The following is a 19,228-nucleotide window of genomic DNA, read 5'->3' as shown; positions in this document are numbered from 1 at the left end:
CATCTGGGAATCTCCTGGTGCTGTGTGACTCACCTGGAAAGGCTTCCAGAAACAAGCAGATGGGGAAAACATGGCCAGGCAGACAACATGACCACAAAGAGGGCAGCTGAGGGGTGGGAGCATAGGATGGGCATGTGGGAGGGTTGGGATAGGCTTCCAGGAGGGGTGCTCCAACTCTGAGTGCCAGAGTTCTGCATGGGGCAACACAAAAGCTTCTTGACTCTAACCCTGGTAGGGATGCTCTGGGTACCATGGGATGACAACTGGAGATCACAGAGGACAGTCAGGAAAAGCATCCCTTGGGGGCTGCAGTGGCAGGAGCCTGGACAGAAATTAATGGATGTGACACTGACAAGTGCTGAATTAACCATTTTCTGCTACTGGGAGGCAGCTCTGGGTTCCTGGCCCAGGGCAATAAGAGCAAACCTGAGAGACAAGGTCTAACCCAGGGGGCCAGAAAGAAAATATTATCAAGATACTCAAGGCTGTGGGAAAGGGAATCCATGTGTGAAAATTGGAAGTAACTTGGGGAGGGGGCTCAGATCCTTAGCTGCACACAGTGGCAGCTTTGTGCAGGCACACAAGAGGCAGTGTGGAGCAAATCAGGCCAAGGACAAGTGGACATCCAGAGGCCCATCCCAACTGGACTTCCTCCTTGGCCCAGCATGCCAAGCTGGACCTCACATGGTCCAGCAAGAACAAGTGTGATCCCAGCCAGTGAGTGCCATTAACAGCTATGGAGCTTCCAAGGGCTCTGCAAACCCATGGGGGAGCCTCTGCAAACTGTCAGCATCACCCATGGTTGGGCCAGGCAGCAGCTGTGCTTTTGAGAAAGCTGCAGAGAGGTATTGGCATTCCTGATGGAGCTCATCTGCCCATCCCCAAAGGCACTGTCCTCCTGTGCAAATGTGATGGAAAAGCCATGACAGGCTCCTGCCATGCAGACTCACACAGAAACATATTTTTCCAGAGCCAAGGACCCACACGCACGCAGAAAGCGCTGGTTGTTTCCCTGAAATGTGCAGTTCTCAACTGGAGCGGATAAAAATTACTCAAAATCATTTGAACTATGTCACATTTCCTTTGGAACTTTCTTTTTGTGTGTGAGAGAGAACAAGCTTCTCAGGAACACTGAGTATCTCAGAAGCAGCAGCCACACACAGGGCATTCACCCTTCCTGGCACCAGGAAAACGGTTGTGCCACGTGGCACAGATGTGTTTGGAGCACCAGGCAGAACCCCTTATATCAGCACTTCCAAGTTACTGCACCCCAGCAGTGATGGGGCACAGAGGGGCTGCAGCCCAGTGAAGTTCTTGGATGGGCAAACTCAGACACAGGGACCACCAGGGAACAGCAGGGCTGATGCCATCAGCACCCCTGAGTATCCAGAGAATCCATCCCTGATGGATCTACCTTAGCATGGCAGTAGAAATACTGACATGGAGGAGGTCCCAAAACAAAGCCTGCTTTCCTCTGCTGCGTTTCCCTGCAGTAAGTGGGTCAGTGGAGCATTTCTGCTTTCTGTCTTGTTCCTCACATCAGAGGCGTCTCTGAATGAGTCAGGCAGCAGAAGCACTTGCTGGAAGCTCCCATGGGCTGGTGAATTCAGCCTGGCCATGGAGGCTGGAAGGTTGTGGTGGTGCCAGGAGGGAGAGAAAGCCTTTGAGATGGGGAGTGGTGTTTCATGCCTGTGCCTCCAAGGTGAGCACCAGAAAGGCACCTGGAAGGGAGCTGAAGTGGCTGTGGGCTGCTGAGGTGCTACTGCTGGGTTCTGTCTTTGCACCCACCATCCCTGTGCCACCCACTGCACCAGGCTGTGCCTGACCCCACACACAGGAGCCCCCAACCATGAAGCACCTCCACCTTGTCACCTCTCCTTGAGAGAAGGAGAGATCTTTCTCTCTTGCTGGAGGAAGCTGAGAGCCTGCACCAGATGAAAGTGCACATGTGCTAGGAAAGATGAGGCCATGCTGCAGATGCCCAGGCCATCAGACGCCCCTGGGTGTCTGTGCAGGAGACACACGACTCCTGCCCCCGTGTGCAGGAGAGCCCACAGCTGGAGGTACCAAAGAACACCTGGCCTGGCATGAGGGCATCCCTCTGCTCAGGGCAGGGGAGACAAAACCAGGGACGTGTACTGCCCAGGGATGGGAGTCTGTCATGCACCACATATGCAGGACACCCCAGTGCCACCTGGCACTGGTGTTCAGACTGGATTTCTAGGAGCCAACTTGCCTCCAGCCATCCCTTCCCCAGCCCTGGGCACTTCCTTCCGTGCCCAGGGAAGTGCTGTCCTATCACTTTGGTCTCAATGTGCACACACTGCTCCAGCCTGTTCCCCCTTATCAGGACAGCGCAGGAAACACATGGGATATTGCTGCAGTTCCCAGCAAGTCCTGACCTGCGTGCAAAGATGTCCTGACCAGTGCAGATGAGGGCTGCTTTTAGTTCCTAGAAGAGTGCTTAGTTCCTAGAAGAGCATTTGTTCCTCTACCCATCCAGTGTTGCCTGTGCTCCTGGTCCCAATCACGCACTGCTTTCCATTAACCCCAAATGAGGGTCAAGTCTCCTCTGTCACAATCTCTCCATGAGTTTTTTTCACTTTGTTTTTTTGTTGTTTGTTTTTGTTTTTCTTTTTGTGTTTCAGGATTTCCATCTTTGCTACACCCTCAGCAGGTGCATCCCCAGCTGGGAAGTAGGTGGCATTTGTTCTACAGGAGCACAAGTCAGTAATGGCCCAGAAATCAGGTGTCATTATTTCAGGGGAAACAGTAAAATGTGTTCCTACCAGGCAGCATGCCCAGGCTGCCCAAATTGCAAATTCCAGCAGGACTCCCGTGCTGCTTCCAACACATCTGAGCTCGCATGCCAGGGTGCTCGGCTGCCCAGAATGCTGCTGGGTTTGGGGTCCTTTTAGCAATGGCAAAAAGCAGTTTATGCTCAGTGACAGCTCGCAGACAAGCAAGAGCTCCCACGTCAGAGGAAGAAAACCACGGCGGCCTTTAGGAACCCCTTTGTCCCTCCCTGGAGGCCGCTGGTGCAGTGCTGTTACTGCACACCCGTCAGGACAGCGGGGCCGAGGGGCCCCGAGGAGCCGCCCCGGGGCGGGCGATGCTGCGGCAGCACAGGAGCCCTTCCTGAGGGGAGCACCGAGAGCAGCACTGCGGCACAGGAGCCCTTCCTGAGGGGAGCACCGAGAGCAGCACTGCGGCACAGGAGCCCTTCCTGAGGGGAGCACCGAGAGCAGCACTGCGGCACAGCCGAGGCCCGGGGGGCACGGCCACGGCCGCGCTGCACCCAGGCGCGCTCCCGCTCCTCCCCTTGCACCCCTCTCCCCTCAGACCCCTCTTTCTTCCTTCCCGCCCCTCTCCCCGTGCCTGCCCATCTCTCCGCCCCTGTCCCCGCCCGTCTCTCCTGCAGTCCGTCTCTCCTGCAGTCCGTCTCTCCTGCAGTCCGTCTCCCTTGCAGTCCGTCTCCCTCTCCCCTCGTCCCTCTCTCCCCTCGTCCCTCTCTCCCCTCGTCCCTCTCTCCCCTCGTCCCTCTCTCCCCTCGTCCCTCTCTCCCCTCGTCTCTCTCTCCCCTCGTCTCTCTCTCCCCTCGTCTCTCTCCCCGTCCCTCTCCCCTCGCTCCCGGTGACGCGCGCCGTGCCCGCGCCTGCGCGGAGCGCAGCGGCGTCATGGCGGTGCCGGGAGGAGGTGGGCCGGGCCGGGCCGGGCCGGGCTGGCCAGGGATGGCTCGGGGCGCGGGTCTCCCCACCCCTCTCCCCCTGACAGCGGGTGCCCGGCTCCCCCAGCTCGGCCTCCCCGCTGCAGAGCGCGGCGGCGGCTGCCGGAGCCTGGCCCCGCTTGAGGGCCCGAGGGGGAGGCTCCGGGCACGGGCCCCCAGACCCGGCCGCTCTGCGAGGGGCGTCCCCGAGGGGATGAGGGGTCCCGGGCAGGGGGTCCCGGAGGCCCTGGGAGGGGTCTGAGGGACCTGGGAGTTGCCGGAGACCTGGGGAAGTGCCGCTCCCCGTGAGCTGTGTGTCTGGGCAGGGATCCTGTGCCCCTGGGGAGGCACCGGGCGGCTGCAGGGGGCTGTGGTACGGTGGTCCCAGCACTGAGCCTCTCCAGGTGCCTGCAGGTGCGAAGGACGACACATTCAACGTGCTGGACCTGGCGGAGTACACCAAGAACCGGCCCTGGTGGCGCAAGATCTTCGCCCCCAACTCGGGGTCGAGCGCTGAGAAGTACAATGTGGCCACGCAGCTGGTGATCGGAGGGGTCACGGGATGGTAAGATGTGCCGGGGTTGCCCTCGCTGCTCATGGCAGGCGCTGGCTGGGTCTTCGGGATCACGCTGACAGGTGCTGGGTAGTCATGTGGCAGTCATTCAGAGAAGGCTCAGCCTGCTGTCCCCTGGCATCATCTGCTGAGCTTTGGGAGGTCTTAAATGTCTATAAGTTGAAGAGCTGAGACTGTCTCGAAGGGAAGAAAATTGCACCAGACTGTAATTATTTTTAACTTGTGGCAAAAAGTGGTGCTGTTGAATTAGGACAGGCAAATATGCAGCCCTTGAAACAAAGATGTCTTATCCACTGGAGGTGGGTGTGCTTCAGGCATCTGCATTAAAAACCTCCTGGGTTTGGAAGTTCCCAGGGTTTCCTGTCACTTGTAGCTGGGACTGAGTGTGGCTCTATTTGCAGCTTTGTTCCCACAGCATCATTTGAGTTTAAAATTTTGTGCAGTCGCTGCTTTGCCTCTTACCATTCCCCTTGTCTTCACCTGGCAACAGGGTAATTGTTTAACACTGTATGACAAAGCTTTGTCTTCTCAGGGAAGAGTCACCTGGCCACCTCTCTCTCATATCTTCACTAAGTGTATTCAGAAATGGGTAAAGGCAGGTTGCTGTGTTGTTTGCAATGCTCATAAGGAACCTGTGTTCCAAGGAAAGTGTGGTTTGGGTGGCAGCAGCCTGAGGCTGCATGACTGAGCAGTGGGGTGGTGCTGGCTGCAGTTCTGGTGGCTGTAGGAGTGTTTTTCATGTTGAAAGCAGGAAACCCATTTTGGAGACCAGTATAGCCTTAGATCACTGCTGTGTGCTTATTCCATCATTTTTCTCTTCTGAGAAATTAAAAGATAAAGTAAGTAACTGTTTACTTCTTACTTTACAAATAAGTAAGAAAGAGGCTTGTGATTTGCTCCCCATGCTCTATCATGGAGTAGCACATGTGCTCCCTAAATTCCCCTTCAAGATGATACCAGTTAAAAAAACCATCAAAATGTAAAAGCACTTGTTGACTTTGGTGAAATCACAGGTTTGTGATTACTCTTTTGGGAGAAGGATGAGGTTAAGAATCAAACTGAAAAAGGCTGGAATGTGACAGCACAAAGTGAAAAGCTATAAAGCATCAGTTTTGGCTGGGTGCAAATCCCTCTCTCCGGTTGCACATAAGTTTCTTCTGCTGTTTGTCAGGCTGTCTCCAGTGTTGGGTAACTCCTGCCAAAAGCAGCCTTGCCTGTGGGAAGCATTATGAGTAGTGTGTGTGGTTTCATTCTCCTGACTGAATCCTGGTTGATTTGTAGGTGTACTGGATTCATCTTCCAGAAAGTTGGAAAGCTGGCAGCGACAGCAGTGGGAGGAGGCTTTTTCCTACTTCAGGTGTGTATGAACAGCAGCCCAGGCTTTCTGAGAACTGTGCTGCTGGGGACAAAGGTCTCTCTAGGAGCCACTGCCTGTTGGGAACTGTGGGGGACAGTTAGTCCCACTCCCTGCCAGGGGCTTTGTGTGGCTGTGAATGTCAAAGGTGTGTGTTCTCCAGAGCACATGAATGCAGCAGCAAAGCAGGGTCATAAACTCCAGGAATGCCAGTGCACATCCACTGAGGATCTGCTACCAAAGGCCAGGCCAGAGGCACAGGAGAGCTGTTACTGCAGGGGCAGCTGAGTGGAGCATGAGACAGCCTTCAGCTGCAGTGAGCCGTGCTGCTCTGCAGGACAGGCTACCATGCTGAGTGCATTGCCTGTGGACATACTGTCCCTGGAGGAACAGCCCTGGATGTCAAGAAGGATTTAGCCATATCTTTGATAATGCTTCATGCCAGCCTGGCTTCCTGAGGAGTCCAGTCAGCACAGATGGGGCTCACTGCACTGGGGAGGAGGAAAGAAAGGAGATCTCTCTCTGTTCCCTACCAATTCTGCTGGTTTCCAAGAGCCCTGGCACTGAGGGAAGCTCCTGGGATGTTCCTGGTGCATCCTGGAGCATGTAGAGCAGCTGTCAGGCCTTGTTCAGCTCTCACCTGTTTGCTCCTCCGGCAGACAGGTCTTGTGTGTGACTCACTCTCCCTCACTCTCCTGCTTCTGCTTGTTCTGCTTAAAGTCAAAAGCTTGCTCTGGGCAGAGGGAGTTCCACAGCTGAATCACCCTGAGCAGATAAAATAGTTTGAAGGGAATGGGCTATTAATAGCTGTGTTCACCCACAGCAGCAGGAGAACTGCAGGGAGTCCTAACAATATCCATGGCAGTTGTGAGGGGGAGGTAATGCCAGCTTTACACTGGGGAAGAGAGGCTGAAGCAGGCTAAGGTTCAGTGTGTGCCCAGCTGTTGGGGGATTACTGTGGGTGACATGTTGCAGAACACTTGACACAGCTCCAGGGGTGGTGTTCTGTCCCATTTTTAAGCCAGTGTGCCCACTGGACAGGACTGGAGTGGGAGGTGGCTGTGGTCAGGGAAGGTGGGTCTGTTTAGCCGTGGTCATGCAGGACTTCAAGAACTTTTTTCTAATCCTCAAAACTCTAGATTGCAAACCACACAGGATACATCAAGGTGGACTGGAATCTAGTACAACGGGACATGAACAAAGCCAAGCAGCAGCTGAAATTTCACAGCAGTGGTAATAAAATGCCTCCAGAAGTGAAAAGCAGAGTGGATGAGGTGAGACAGCTCTCCCAGGGCATGTGCTGGAGGGACAGCAGAAAACAGGATTTACTCCTGAGCTGTTATGGATGTTCAGTTGTGCAAATACAAGGAGGGAATTCTTGCATGACAGCAAAATGGGAGAGATGGCAAAAGCTATGGGTGTTGTCTACCTAAAGTTTAGGAAGATGTCATTTCCCATAGCATTCTCCTGGAAGACCTGACTGCTCATGGCTGAGCAGGTGGAAGATGTGGCTGTGTGCTGTTGCATTTAGAGAGGGGAGGTCATTAGGTAGGAAGCTTTTCCCAAATCTGAGCAGTGGCATCTCTGTGAGCATCACTTGCCTCAAAGAACAGCCTGAAGGATTTCTTCTTAGCAGGAAGGTCAGTGGGTGGCCTGATGTTGTTGAACACTGTTGTCTCTTCTCATCCCTGCTTAGGTGATCATATTTCTGAAGAAGAATGTTATCCTGACTGGAGGATTTGCTGGAGGATTCCTGCTTGGAATGGCATCCTAGAAGCTGCACTCTCCTCTTATGCCCAACCACCCCTCTCCTCCTCTACTGCTGTTATCTCTCACTTAGAAGTCAAAGGATGTTGCCAACAGACTCAGTCCCATCTGCTCACAGGTTCCAGCTCTTACTTCTTACAACGCTGCTTCTGATTTCCACATTTTTCTTCTGTCTGGGCTCTTAGTGTGCCAGGGTTGGTCTGGAAGCTTACAACTCCCACTCTATCATGATTTCCCACCAAATATGCCCAGTCTCAAATTTTCTGATGAGTTTCAACTTCATAAAAATGTAGTGGCAGAGAAACCTCTTAAATGTGCTTCTTCCAGGTGCTCAGGACTGTTCTGTGTACCTTTGTCTGCCAGTATATGTGTCAAACAGCTGTAAGCTCTTCACCACAACTTAGCTTTCAGTATTCATGCCCTGGTACCTGGAAAACCTCTGCTTCCCTCTGCACAGAGGTGGTCTGTGCAATCCAAAATGTAGTTGACTGTCCTGGAGTGGATACAGAAGTGTCAGAGGACAGCCTGAGTTGTGTCCAGGACAGGGGAATATGGATTTTCCTGCCCTCCTCCTGTTGTTGCACTGCACATAGATGGCCATTTGGCTTTCTCTCTGCTGGTATCCTTCCCCCTACTGGAGCTGCAGCACTGGCACTGCTGATGGAAACTGAGCACTGAGGCTGACTCTCCAGGCCCTTTCCTCATCATGTGTTCTGAAAGTCACCGAGTTCTGTGCTGTAGAGCCACCTGACTGCTCAGCATTTGAGGCTCTCTTCCTGCTTCCAGCAGGCCCAGCCTGGGTGTGTCAGACAGGGGCATTTCAGCTGTGCCACTTACTGTAAATCACCCTGGGCCTCTGAATGGGGTTTCCATGTCTACCACGACCTTCTCTCGTTGCTTTGGTGTTGGTGATGCTTGTTGAGCTGTAACTGTGTAGGACAGGATTGTAGACAGGAACTGCATCCCTACTTCGGGTACATTGTACTGGTCCAGGTCCCTGTTGCCAGCTCTACTGGCATGAGGTGAAATCTGGAGTGCAGTCCTGTACCTGCCTCTGAAGAGCACAAATTCCTTCTCCCTGGTTTCTGCAAGCAACTGAAATGACAAAACTTTTGTGAAAACCAGACTGTGCTCTTGTGAGAGCAGTTCATTTGCATATTTCCACCTCAGTTTTGTTCTTTCTTTCTTTGTGTTTGCCATTTTCATAAGAAAAGCTGTTTGCTTAGTTCTATCAGCTGCAGCCCTTCTCCTGCAGGAGATGAGGCAGCCCAGGTGCAGACCTCAGCTGTTTTTGGGCAGTCTGACTCAGCACAGTTGTGTGTAGTACAAAAATCCCCCAGAGGTATTCTGTGAGCATAAAGACTTGCCTGACAACATGGTGATGTCCTCCAGCAGGTATAGGGAGGAGTTCTTGCCCAGAATGTGGGGTTTTATAGGAAAGTCTGCTCATCCTTCAGTGGGAAATGTGGTAGGGAATAATGACACTCCTGGGTGGGTGGTTTGCAGCACCTGGCTCAGCAGCTGCACCCCATTTCCAGTACTGTGCAATGGCTCTGTGATCTGCTGCTCTCAGTATGGCTGGAAAGGGGATCTTCCCCTGGGAGCTGCTGGCAGAGTTGAAATGGTGTGTTCTTCCACCAGAGGGTTTGGAATGAGCATGTGCACTTGGTAATTTTGTTTCAGCTCTGTTGATTGAAGCATCCATATAGCACCACGTTGAGTAAGCTGCTTTTCTTACCTTCAGGATCTGGAAAGAGGCTGCAGGTAATTAAGAGACAGAAGTTGTTGTCTTTGCTCCTGTCCTGCCATAGATGGCCAAGGAGAATGAAGGACCAGCTGGTCTCACTGTAAAATCCTTTTAACAATGGCCTTCCTAAAGGCCATGTTTGACTGCAGAAGTGATGGCATGCAGCAAATAGGTCTTCAATAAATTGGTATTTAGCAGTGGTGTGACAGATAGTGGGGTTTTTTGGGATTTGGTTTGCTTTTCTGTAGGATCTGCAGACGTGAACATGCATAAATTGATACATTGGTCTTGCAGGGTATCTTGTTCCTGTAGGACAACAGCATTGCTGCTCTTTGGCTGCAGAACACAACTTCTGAGATGCACTGATCTCCACAAAGCTGTCTCCAACGACAAAGCTCAAAGGAAATAATTAACAGACCTTAGGGTTGTTTTTTGGGCTCAAATAATTCACTACTTCTGCCTTACCCTAGGTGGGGTGAGTTCTGCTCAAGTCCCAGTTTGCTGCTACAGAGAGAAACGGCCCAGAGAGGGAGCTAAAATGCTTGTATTGCTGCTGAAAGGGGAAACAATTAACAGATTTATGCTGAGTTTGATGTGAATGTAGGCAGGGTATGGACAAGGACATCAGGATGTGGCAAATCGTTCTGCTGTGCTGGTGTTGGCTCGTGGCTGCACTGTTTGATGCTGTGGGTCCACACTGGAAGGTTTGATGCTGAATCAGTCTCTGTGGGGATGCATTTTCATTGCTGCAGGTGCCAAGATGAGGTGTTCCTTCCCTTCCCCACTCCTGCTTCTTTTAGTCGTGTTTCAACAACTTCTGACATCTGTTACACTATGAGAAGATTTCAAACACATTAAGCTTTTAAAGTGGTTTTATATATTATATGTAAATGCTTGTTGAAGTGATATTTTATTAAACAGTTTTGCTGTAAATGCTTCTCTGTGTGAGGTTTGTTGGCTTCCTGGGAACCAGCACATTCCTGTCTCACTGACTGAGGGGAGCACCTACAGCCAGAGCAGCAGCAGGAGTGTAGCAGGTAGCACATGGGGACATGGGTTAGTGGTCAACTTGGCAGTGCTGGGGGAATGGTTTGACTCGATCTTAAAGGTCTTTTCCAACATAAACCATTCTGTGAAGGCACAAGCCTCCCCTCATCCATGCAGGTAACCTGGGCTGCCTTAATAAATCCGTCTCGCTGATCATCCTGGCGCTGATCATCCTGGCACTGATCACCCGAATTCCCAAGAAGTGGGAATCCTAGGGCAGGAGGTGGGTCTGCAGCCAGCCTGTGTAGCCTCTGCTGAGCAAATTTGTTCCACTGAACTTCAAATGGGCATGGAGACAAGGCTATTTCTTTTTCATATATATATATTTTATCATCTATTAGTGACTTTCTTTCCACTGTTCCTGCTCAGACAGGGCAAAAGAGAAAACTGAGCTACATGTCAGTGTTTGAGGTGGTTCACAACATTGTCATCACCTTTCCCTACTTTTCAGGGACACTAAACCCCCTGTTTTGTCTTAAGGGTTTTTTCCTGGGAGAGCAATAGGAGGGGAAAACAAGCCTTGGATTATTCTGATCTTCAGCCCCAGTTACAAAAATATCAAGCAGCTTCTATTTAAACATGATCACATGTGGTTCTGGGCTGTGAATGGCAGCCAAGCCACCTGGCTTGCAGCTCAACAAACAACCAGAGATCACAATTTGTTCCAGTCGTTTATTTTGTACCATGGTATTTCAGAGCAGTGAATACAGATGGTTTGCTCTTCTAGGCTTCAATACACACAACTATTGTGCCTAGACCTCAGTGGTTTATAGAAGCTCTATTTCATAAGTAAGTTGTACTTGATCACAGCACAAAAGTCCTTTACGGCTAGATCTAATACAGAGTTAGGGCTAGTGGGTTGGGAGCCTGATATTTGGGTGCCTGGACTCCTACTACAGGGGACAGCAAGACAGGCAGCTCTGAAGGGTGGTGCAGGAACCTGTCTATGAGCTCTTCCTACAGGTCACAGGAAATTCTGCTGCATGGCCAAGAGCTTCTGGAAAGCCATCTCTCCTGGGGTCCAGACACAGCCAGCTTGGGAGTGAGTCTGGAATGCTGTGTGGAAAATAACTGCCTACAACTGCTTGTTCAGTAAGCAGCACCTAAGTCAGTTCTTGGATCTAGCCCAGGGCTCTGTGATAGGCCTTTGGGTATCAGCAGTTTTAACTAAACTTGGATTCAAAGCATATTGCTTAAAGGTGTTCAATTAGACATAAATTTATAAATTTTGTATCAACAGTCAAATCTTTCAAATGAATATTGCTTTTTTAAAAAAATATCCTATCCCTGTAGCAATCCCTGAAATAATATTCCTGTAACATCTTTATCATGCAAATAGCAGCGTGTAGTCAATTCAAATATAAAATAAACAACTCTGTCCAGTGGAAAAGTGAGGCACTTAGGCAAAGTGACTTGTAGTCACTCATGATCTATGCAAGACTTAGGAACAATCATCAGACCTGATTCCCATTCTTGAGCTTGAACCACTGGACAGGCAAATGTTGTCTGGAACTACTGCATGGTGGCAGCAATACCTTTGTTTTATCAAGATGGGCTTCATGTTTAAACTCACTCTTCTGAGCTCATTTCCTGTACCTCTCACTCCAGAAGCCAGAATAACTGTTCCAATTCTCCATTTTTAGAGCAAGGATGGATTAGAGTAAGGTAAGCATCCTAAAAACATCAAGTTGACATTTCACAGGTGTGATGCAGAGGCAACATAGATTATGTTTTCATACAGAAAATAAAGTTTGTTAACCAGGCCATATGTTGGTACTGTGTAATGCTTTTTGGTGTGCTGAACGGTGTGTTCCAGGAGCAATCTGGCTTTTCTGAAAGTCTAAAGAAGGCTTGGAAAAACACACATGAGCTCTTCAAGTGAGTCCATGCTCCAGCACTTGCTGGAGCTGCATTGTGTTACTGAGGTGGTGGGGAAATTCCTTCTGAAGTCAACTTAACCTTTTCTCTCTCCCTTTCTTCTCTCTCAAACCCTGAACAACAGATGGATCTGCCCTTGGGGTACCGAGCGCAGCATTTCCGCATCTCCTGAAGTGCAGCTTCACACTTGGACTCCAGGTAGTTGTTCGCTGGAAAATAAGGAGACACCAGGTCTGCAGAGAAGAAAAGGCTTTGTTCCCTGAGGGTGCACACCTAGCCCAGCCCTTCAGCTGCTTACAAGCATTCCATCATTTTCTTGCTCACAAAAAGCTCTCTTTAGTTCCAGCTAGCTAAAGCTGTGGCCAAAGGCTCTCGGAGAGGAGCCCTGCAGGAAGAGACTGATTCTGGTTTGAGTTAAGAACCACCTGCCTGTCTGCCCAAAACACAGGGCATGCAGGGCCACCTGCACTGCCTTGGATGAGCTCTGCAACCACTACACAGCTGCACTCACATTGACTTTTAAAAGATTAAAGCAACAGCAGCGTACTGTGAGACACACAGCACTCATGGAGAGCCCAAAAAAGCGGCAGTGAACACCTTCTGGTTAATGAGCAACCCACACTGCTGTGATCACTGGGCTATGAATTCCCTGACTGGGTTGGTGAGTGAGCTGCAATACAAACACAGAGATCACCCTTGAGAAAAAGGTTGTGGTTATTTCTGCAAGGTGGCAGCCCAGGAGGCACAGCAGGCCCTTGGAGAGGAGAGCTGATCTCTCTCTGCCATAACCTGCCACTAATGAGTGCTCCAAGGCTCTCCTGTCTGTGCAGCTTTTGTTTCTAAAACTGTAGCTATGTACAGGCACACTGTTATCTGTCAAGGAAGCATTCCTGAAAGTCACACAGATAGGAAAACACAAAAGAGATTTACAGCAGGCATTCAGTCTCACAGAGGAAGCAGCAAGATCTTTTGGAACAATGACTTTTGAGAAGTCAGCATCTTCCAAAGGTTCAGCTCCCACCCTCCATCTCACACACTGGGTACAGTGGCTGTGCATTCCTCAGTTAAAGCTCTGTACTTTAATTTTTACAGGGGAAAACTGCTTTGCTCTGTCAATTCAGCTGCTTCATCTGTGCCCATCAGACAACTCCACAGCACAATACAGGAACAGCAGCACTCCAAAATGATAGCTTGAGAAGCAGTGACAGTGAAGTGTGCATGCAGCAAAGAGCTGCTCTGCCAACACTTAACCATTCACAAACCTACACAGGCAAAACACTTGGAATAACTTCCACAAATGTTATAAAAAGAACACTGTCACAGATGGGAACAAAACAGGGTCAACCATCTGCTTTTAGGTACAGGGAGAGAAGGTAGTCCTTTGTGGCAGAATGCTCCATACCATGAGGACATTAAAAGGTAGTCTCTAGACAAATGCTGGGGACATGGAGACCATCTCACACCTCAAGGACAGATCACCTAACCTGCTCCTGACAGACTTGTGTCTCATCTGCTCTTGAAACACCCCTGGAGCAGTTCTGCAGTCTTCTCATACAATCCACCTACTCTCTCACTAACCATGCTGTAAAAGAGCTTATTATAATGTCTAGCTCTCCCTGCCCACAGCTGAGTCTCAAAAATACAGCTGGGATCTCACTGCCACCATGGAGAACACTCCAAGCTCTGCTTTATACTAATGATGTCTCATTATTTACAATTAAGCACAAAGCAATTCTATTAAAATCAGGTGTTATAATTTTGTTCATTTTGCAACCAGGTGATGCTAATGTGGTTCATTCCTTCTCAAGGTGAAAGGACAACAAAGTTAAGTTAAAAGAATTAAGTTCCACCGAAAATCAAGACACCAAAGACAAAATGATACTTGGTACCTTGCAAGCATTTCTGTATTTCACAGGCTTGTTTCTGGCAGGGATCCTTCCGGGACATGTTCAGGAGCTAAAATGACAGGAAAATGTTACTGCAGATCAAGGATCTTTTCAGGGGGTGGGGGAAAGACAATGTCCTACAGCCACATCTTTCAGGAGCTCCCAATTTCCCCCACTGTCATCATTCAGAAAAACATTTACTGCTGCTTGCAGATGCCTGCCAACATACACAAGAACTCTCTGTGTCTTGCTAAAAGATGATGATGGGAACAATGAATATGGGAAGTTTTCTGTCACAAAGTTTAAAAGCCTTTTTCTTTTGTCTAGTTAAAATGTGTCCTTTTCCACTCGGATGTACAAAGATTCCAGAAAAGACTCAACACAGCTGGTTAAATTTTAAGTTTTCCATCTCTAGACCTTATCCTGAGACATGTATTTATGTGAAATCCACCCCTGTGAGCTTTACACAACCAAGGATTTGGTGGCAAGTCATGGAACTGCAGCTGGAGAAGGCATTTAAAAAAACAATCAAAAACTCAGTTGTGTACGTGCCATAAAGCCAGCAAGAAGGGCTTCTTTCATTTTGTTTCAGGAGAAAGTCTCTCAGAAATCCTCTCCCTGTGTCCAAAAAACCCCTCAACCAGCTTGGAGAACAGCTCCATCTTGTTCAAATCCATCAGAAAAGCATTTCAGACACTCAAGCTACTTCAGTTTTCTGCAGCTGTGGCACTGTAACAGTGTCAACGTAAGATCAAAAGCCAAGCAAAAGCTGGTGGTACCAGCAGTTGAATGGGAGACCTCTAAGGAAAGCACAAGTATCAACGAAAGTGGTGGTGAGACTGACCCCTCTGAGCCACAGTTCAGCCTCTCCTCAGAGCTGGGAGCTGCTGCCTTTCCAATTTCTGAGAAGTCACCAGCCCACAGCAGTTTCCAGTATCACTAGGGCAGTATTTGCAGCATCCTGGCCAAATTCCACTTGGGGCAATTACATTCTGCCTACCTAGAACTCCCCCTGATGTTTCACTTGGTCACAATATTCCTCTTCACTGCCTGTCCTAAACTCTTGTGTGACGTTGCTGCGTGTTGTTTAACTGCTTCCACCTCAAAGGTGGCTGCATTTCAGTGGAGAGAGAACCTTTTATTGTACAAAACAGACAATGGCATCTTCCTAGAGCCACTGCTCCTGAAAAACAAAAATTCACATTAAAGAAAGACTAGGAGCAAACAGTGCACAGTACAAAGCAGGGGTAATGTCTGCACATACCAGATTAATCCCCAGGCACGAGTTTAAGCAGCAGTTCTTCAACACCACCAAGCTGTAAGTGACAAGGAAAAGTTCAATACGTCTACAGTTACTGTGGTTGAGCTAATGGACTTCAGCAAAATAACAGTCCTTTGCCGTCCCTCAAGGATCTCAAATGACTTCACAAACAGGCATGACTATGGTCTATTGTTGCCACCATCCTTACCATGAGATGGTGCTCTATCTCCCAAACGCGAGAGTTACTATCCCTGTACTGCTCACCCTGGGACAGCTGCCACATGTGAGGCAGCCGGGATGGGGGGAGCTGGCTGGGTCGCAGCGCCTCACCCAGGGGAACCTGAACTCTTTGGATCCGAGCCCTCAGCATACCTTCCTCCTGGGGGAAAGTAACAAACAGAGCAGGCAGTTACTGGCAGAGGCACCTGAAACAGCAACGCTACAACCAGGGGGAAGCTCAAAGCACACACTTGCCTCTTCCGCAGCCACGAGCCAGGTTTTGCGGTGCTCATCGCAGTAAACCCCCACGCGCCGCACCCAGAGCCGCACGGGAGGAGCGCCAGCCTCCCCTCCCTCTGCCATCCCTCGGGCGCCTCCGCAGCTCAGGTGGACGGCATCTGCCCCCGGGCTGCACACGTGGTGTCTTTAGCTCTGAGCACATTCACGGAGAGAGCTCCCGGACCTGGCAGACAGGTGGTGTCTGACTGGTTGGATGAGATGCTACGTGCGGAAATGTCCCTAAAAGTCAGCTCGGGAGGCTGAGGGGGTGCCTAAGCCAGAGGAAACGTCAGGCCGAGTCGTACACTGGGACACAGGTGCTGGGTGGCATTGGTAAGGCATTCTAGGGCAAAAGGTGCTATTGGTACAAAGTTAAACCCTGTGAGTATTGGCTTTGCTCATTCCACTAACAGTCCTATTTAACAGTCTTTGTGTAAAAAGGGAGGGATAAAATGAAGTGGTCTAAATCCCAAAAGCAAAACTCGTGACGAGCAGTGAGGTGAGCTTAACAGGAACGAAGATCACTCTGGAGACAAAGCACGGAACTCGGTGTGCAGGACTCTCATCTTTGGAGCTCGCAGAGCTGTCGGGGTGCGGGGTCCTTTGTCTCATCTCTCAGGGGTGACAGCACTGTCCATTCACACCCAAATTCCTCGGGAGCAGCACTCAGGACTGCGTCGCTCGGCTTTTGGCTGATCACAGAGAGCCACCAACACGGGCAGAGGAGCTTGGGGCATTGAGGTGGTTCCTGCTACTGTAACTTTTGTGTAACAGCACGTTTATCTGTGTGCCAGTTAGATCAGGCTGAGCCATTAGCAAATGGAGGTCAGGGGAAATGATTCTCTTTGAACCCTAGAAGAGGTAATCAAAATGGTACAGACAGTCTTCATCCTTTATCTAGGTGTAAAGTAGAACAAAGTTAAGCTGTAACACATACAACATCCTCCTGCTATGAAGCAGATGCAATATTCCTTATCCCAGTGAAACACAGTGGTCTTCTGAAAACTTGTAAGGTTATAAGGCATATTTCAAACAGGAGCAAGAAAATCTGGGTACAAAATAAAGGATGAAAAGTCAGGGAGAGAAAAAAATAAACTGTTATACATTGGGGTGCATATATAACAGAAAACACTCTTCCATTATGCCTTCCATATCTTACATCAGTGTTTCTCTACCTTTTTGAGCCAAAGGAGCACTCAGCTTTTTTGAGAACAAAACACCAACCACGGATCAGCCTGAACCGCATCATCACAAAGAAAACTTTGAGTATTCTTTTTATTACTTCTTTTTTTCACCCATTCTGTTTGTTTCCTTGCTTGATGTGTGGGGATGTGTATGTGCCCTACACAAAGCACCACTGTTCTGACAGCCATCCTGTGATGGGGGACAGGCATTCCAAGGAATGCCCCACCAGCTGGATCACTGGCATTTAGAGGAATGTGACAGCAGTCTGACGAGCCTCACAAGGCCTCCAGGAATTAGGGTTAAAGGGACATTTCTGTAATTCTTTTCCTTTCTGCTTTAGCCTAAGCCACTTTACAGATTCAAACCCCTGTGTGGAGCTCTGCCCAACAGTGAAATGCAGCAATTGCTACTGATCATTTTCAGTCAGCTGAACGTAATCACCCAAGGTGGAATTTGGCCAGGACACTCTCCTACTCTGCAGTAAACTGCAAAAAGTTCCATCATGATCAGAAATGCCCAAGAACTTGCTTTTATTCCATTCAAAGCTGGAATTTCTACAGGTCATCATCCCCAGAACCAGAAGGCTCAAGGCTGGGTCCAGTAATAGAAAAATATGTCTCAGTAAGTGAGCTGTGTTTCCTACTGTGAGTAAACTCTCCTGGAAGGTCTCCTATCCAAACAGTGACCTGGTTCAGCCTGGCTGAACTACAGGTAGGAAGACTAAAGCACAACATGCACATTTGTGTTCATGGTGAGTGGAGATGGCAGCGATGACAGATCAGGACAACAGAACAAGGTCTCGTGCAGAGGACACTGTGCAGAATGGGCAGAGGTTAATGTGTCTTTTCACCCTTTGCCCCACTGATTTGCCCCAAGCTTCCCCAAAACTGCAAAGCAGAAAGGCTCAGTGTGGCCTGTGGAGGTGCCCAGGTAGTGCCACATGGAAAATCCTGAGGTCAGGCAAAACCGTCATTGGGTTTGAGGAGGGACAGGAATGGGGTTTGAGGTGGGACAGGAATGGGGTTTGAGGTGGGTCTGTCTGCAGCATCCAAACACACCAAAGAAACTGGAGATTCCACAAGCACACGCTCAGACAGTGCACCTGAAAACATACACAGTGTCTATTTCTGCAGGTTTGATCAGAGAGCAAAACCAAAGCCTGAAGGAAGACATGGGTGGAAGGAGAAGAGAGCTTACTTATATTTTAAACGAGTTTTAAACCTGGGTTCTTACACTGCTTGCTTCATAACCTATCAAAAAACCCACAACAAACAACAAAAACCCCAACAGCTTAAATTTGCAGGATTGCAGCATGATCCTTTGAGACTTTAACATTCCCATCAACATAGCTGTAGAAGGCTGAGCTGTTCAAAGCATTGTTTGGGGGAGATTCAAATCCCAATCCTCACAGACAAGAATAGTACTGGCAGATATTCTGTCCATTTTAGCATCAATCTTAGAAGTTTAATGCTGTTCTGGGATCTGGATGGATTTCTAAGCCATAATAGATGGACAAATGTCAAAATGGCCAGGAGGAGGAATGCAGCTTGTAATGACGACAATTTATTTGGTTTTAAGTTGGGTACATTAAAATATTTTATGGAAACAGTGACAGAAATTGCTCCAGATGCTGCTTGGACCACCCCAGAGCTAGAGGTCAGTGTGCTGAACAAGCTCTACCCCTTTATCACCTTTTGTTCTAAAAAGCAACTGGGAGTTCAGCTGCCATTGAGGCACCAAGGAAAAAGCACTGCTGAGGCTCAGCAGCGTTGTGCTGACACAGTTACAGCCCCCCAGAGCAAGGCTGGCCAGCCTGGCCTTCTACCGGGGCATGAGAGCTGCCTGCACACCTCAGGGCTACAAGAGTGCTGAGCCTTCCTGAAAAACCCAGCCCGGCTCTGGAACAACTCAGGGATCTGATGATCTGGTGACTTAAGGGCATATGGAGACACTCTAAAGCTTCTTCTTGGGGGTTTGGTCTCTACTCTGCCTGGAGCAAGCCCCTCTGACTCCACGCTCCGCTCTGCCCGACCTACTGAGGGGTAGATGCTCACCGACCAGCCGGGCTGTCCAGCAGCGTGGGGAGGGCAGGCCGAGCTTTGGTGGGATCTAAAAAAACAGGAAGACAAATAGATGGACACAATGCGGGGGGAGCCACGCAGAGGGACGGGGAGGGCGAGGGAAGGGATGCAAGAGCCGGGCCGAAGAGCGGGAGCGCGGGGCAGCGTGGGCAAGCCGGGCAGGAAGGGCCGGAGGGGAGGGGGTGTGGTGCGGGCGTGGGAGCGGACCGGCCATGGCGGAGCGGGCGGGAGGAGGGCGCAGCAC

The 19,228-nt window shown here is 49.8% G+C and overlaps 2 protein-coding genes across 15 annotated transcripts; one reads left to right on the top strand and one right to left on the bottom strand.

Annotated features, from left to right (window-relative positions):
• Window positions 1-3,577: 3,577 nt before the first annotated feature.
• FUNDC2 (FUN14 domain containing 2) lies at window positions 3,578-10,085 on the top strand. Of its 5 annotated transcripts, XR_004497242.1 has the most exons (7): window positions 3,578-3,696; window positions 4,121-4,271; window positions 5,562-5,637; window positions 6,774-6,908; window positions 7,331-7,519; window positions 9,085-9,165; window positions 9,443-10,085. XR_004497242.1 is itself a non-coding variant. In XM_015626809.3 (5 exons), the coding sequence occupies exons 1-5, from the start codon at window positions 3,678-3,680 to the stop codon at window positions 7,406-7,408; spliced, it is 459 nt and encodes a 152-aa protein (XP_015482295.1). In that variant the 5' UTR covers window positions 3,579-3,677; the 3' UTR covers window positions 7,409-10,084. The 5 variants fall into 5 exon arrangements, 1 of the variants encoding a protein (XP_015482295.1); XR_004497243.1 differs by lacking the exon at window positions 9,085-9,165; XR_004497241.1 differs by having other exon boundaries at window positions 9,085-10,085.
• A 767-nt stretch (window positions 10,086-10,852) lies between these two features.
• CMC4 (C-X9-C motif containing 4) lies at window positions 10,853-19,203 on the bottom strand. Of its 10 annotated transcripts, XM_033514047.1 has the most exons (6): window positions 15,695-15,727; window positions 15,485-15,599; window positions 15,224-15,275; window positions 14,960-15,142; window positions 13,963-14,029; window positions 10,853-12,282 (listed from the first exon to the last, which is right to left on the bottom strand). In XM_033514047.1, exons 5-6 carry the CDS (start codon window positions 14,018-14,020, stop codon window positions 12,113-12,115), a joined length of 228 nt encoding a protein of 75 aa, XP_033369938.1. In that variant the 5' UTR covers window positions 14,021-14,029; window positions 14,960-15,142; window positions 15,224-15,275; window positions 15,485-15,599; window positions 15,695-15,727; the 3' UTR covers window positions 10,853-12,112. The 10 variants fall into 10 exon arrangements, with proteins under 10 accessions (XP_033369938.1, XP_033369935.1, XP_033369933.1 ...); XM_033514044.1 differs by lacking the exon at window positions 14,960-15,142 and adding an exon at window positions 16,656-19,203 and having other exon boundaries at window positions 15,593-16,570; XM_033514042.1 differs by lacking the exon at window positions 14,960-15,142 and adding an exon at window positions 18,958-19,203 and having other exon boundaries at window positions 15,593-16,766.
• Window positions 19,204-19,228: the final 25 nt, after the last annotated feature.

The sequence above is a fragment of the Parus major genome, chromosome 4A, assembly GCF_001522545.3.
Source record: "Parus major isolate Abel chromosome 4A, Parus_major1.1, whole genome shotgun sequence".
In the NCBI taxonomy this organism is placed as follows: domain Eukaryota; kingdom Metazoa; phylum Chordata; class Aves; order Passeriformes; family Paridae; genus Parus; species Parus major.
The sequence above is the reverse complement of the archived record's forward strand: the minus strand, read 5'-3'. Positions and strand labels throughout refer to the sequence as shown.

Excerpts from the sequence above, each read along its gene's own strand:
- FUNDC2 (XM_015626809.3), top strand. Across the intron at positions 5,638-6,773 it reads GAGGCTTTTTCCTACTTCAG|ATTGCAAACCACACAGGATA; the intron begins GTGTGTATGAAC and ends TCAAAACTCTAG. Across the intron at positions 6,909-7,330 it reads TGAAAAGCAGAGTGGATGAG|GTGATCATATTTCTGAAGAA; the intron begins GTGAGACAGCTC and ends ATCCCTGCTTAG.
- CMC4 (XM_033514041.1), bottom strand. The coding sequence starts at position 15,732 with ATGAGCACCGCAAAACCTGGCTCGTGGCTGCGGAAGAGGCAAGTGTGT. Across the intron at positions 15,276-15,592 it reads TACTTTCCCCCAGGAGGAAG|CTTGGTGGTGTTGAAGAACT; the intron begins GTATGCTGAGGG and ends TGTCACTTACAG. Across the intron at positions 12,283-13,962 it reads AATACAGAAATGCTTGCAAG|CGAACAACTACCTGGAGTCC; the intron begins GTACCAAGTATC and ends CTTATTTTCCAG.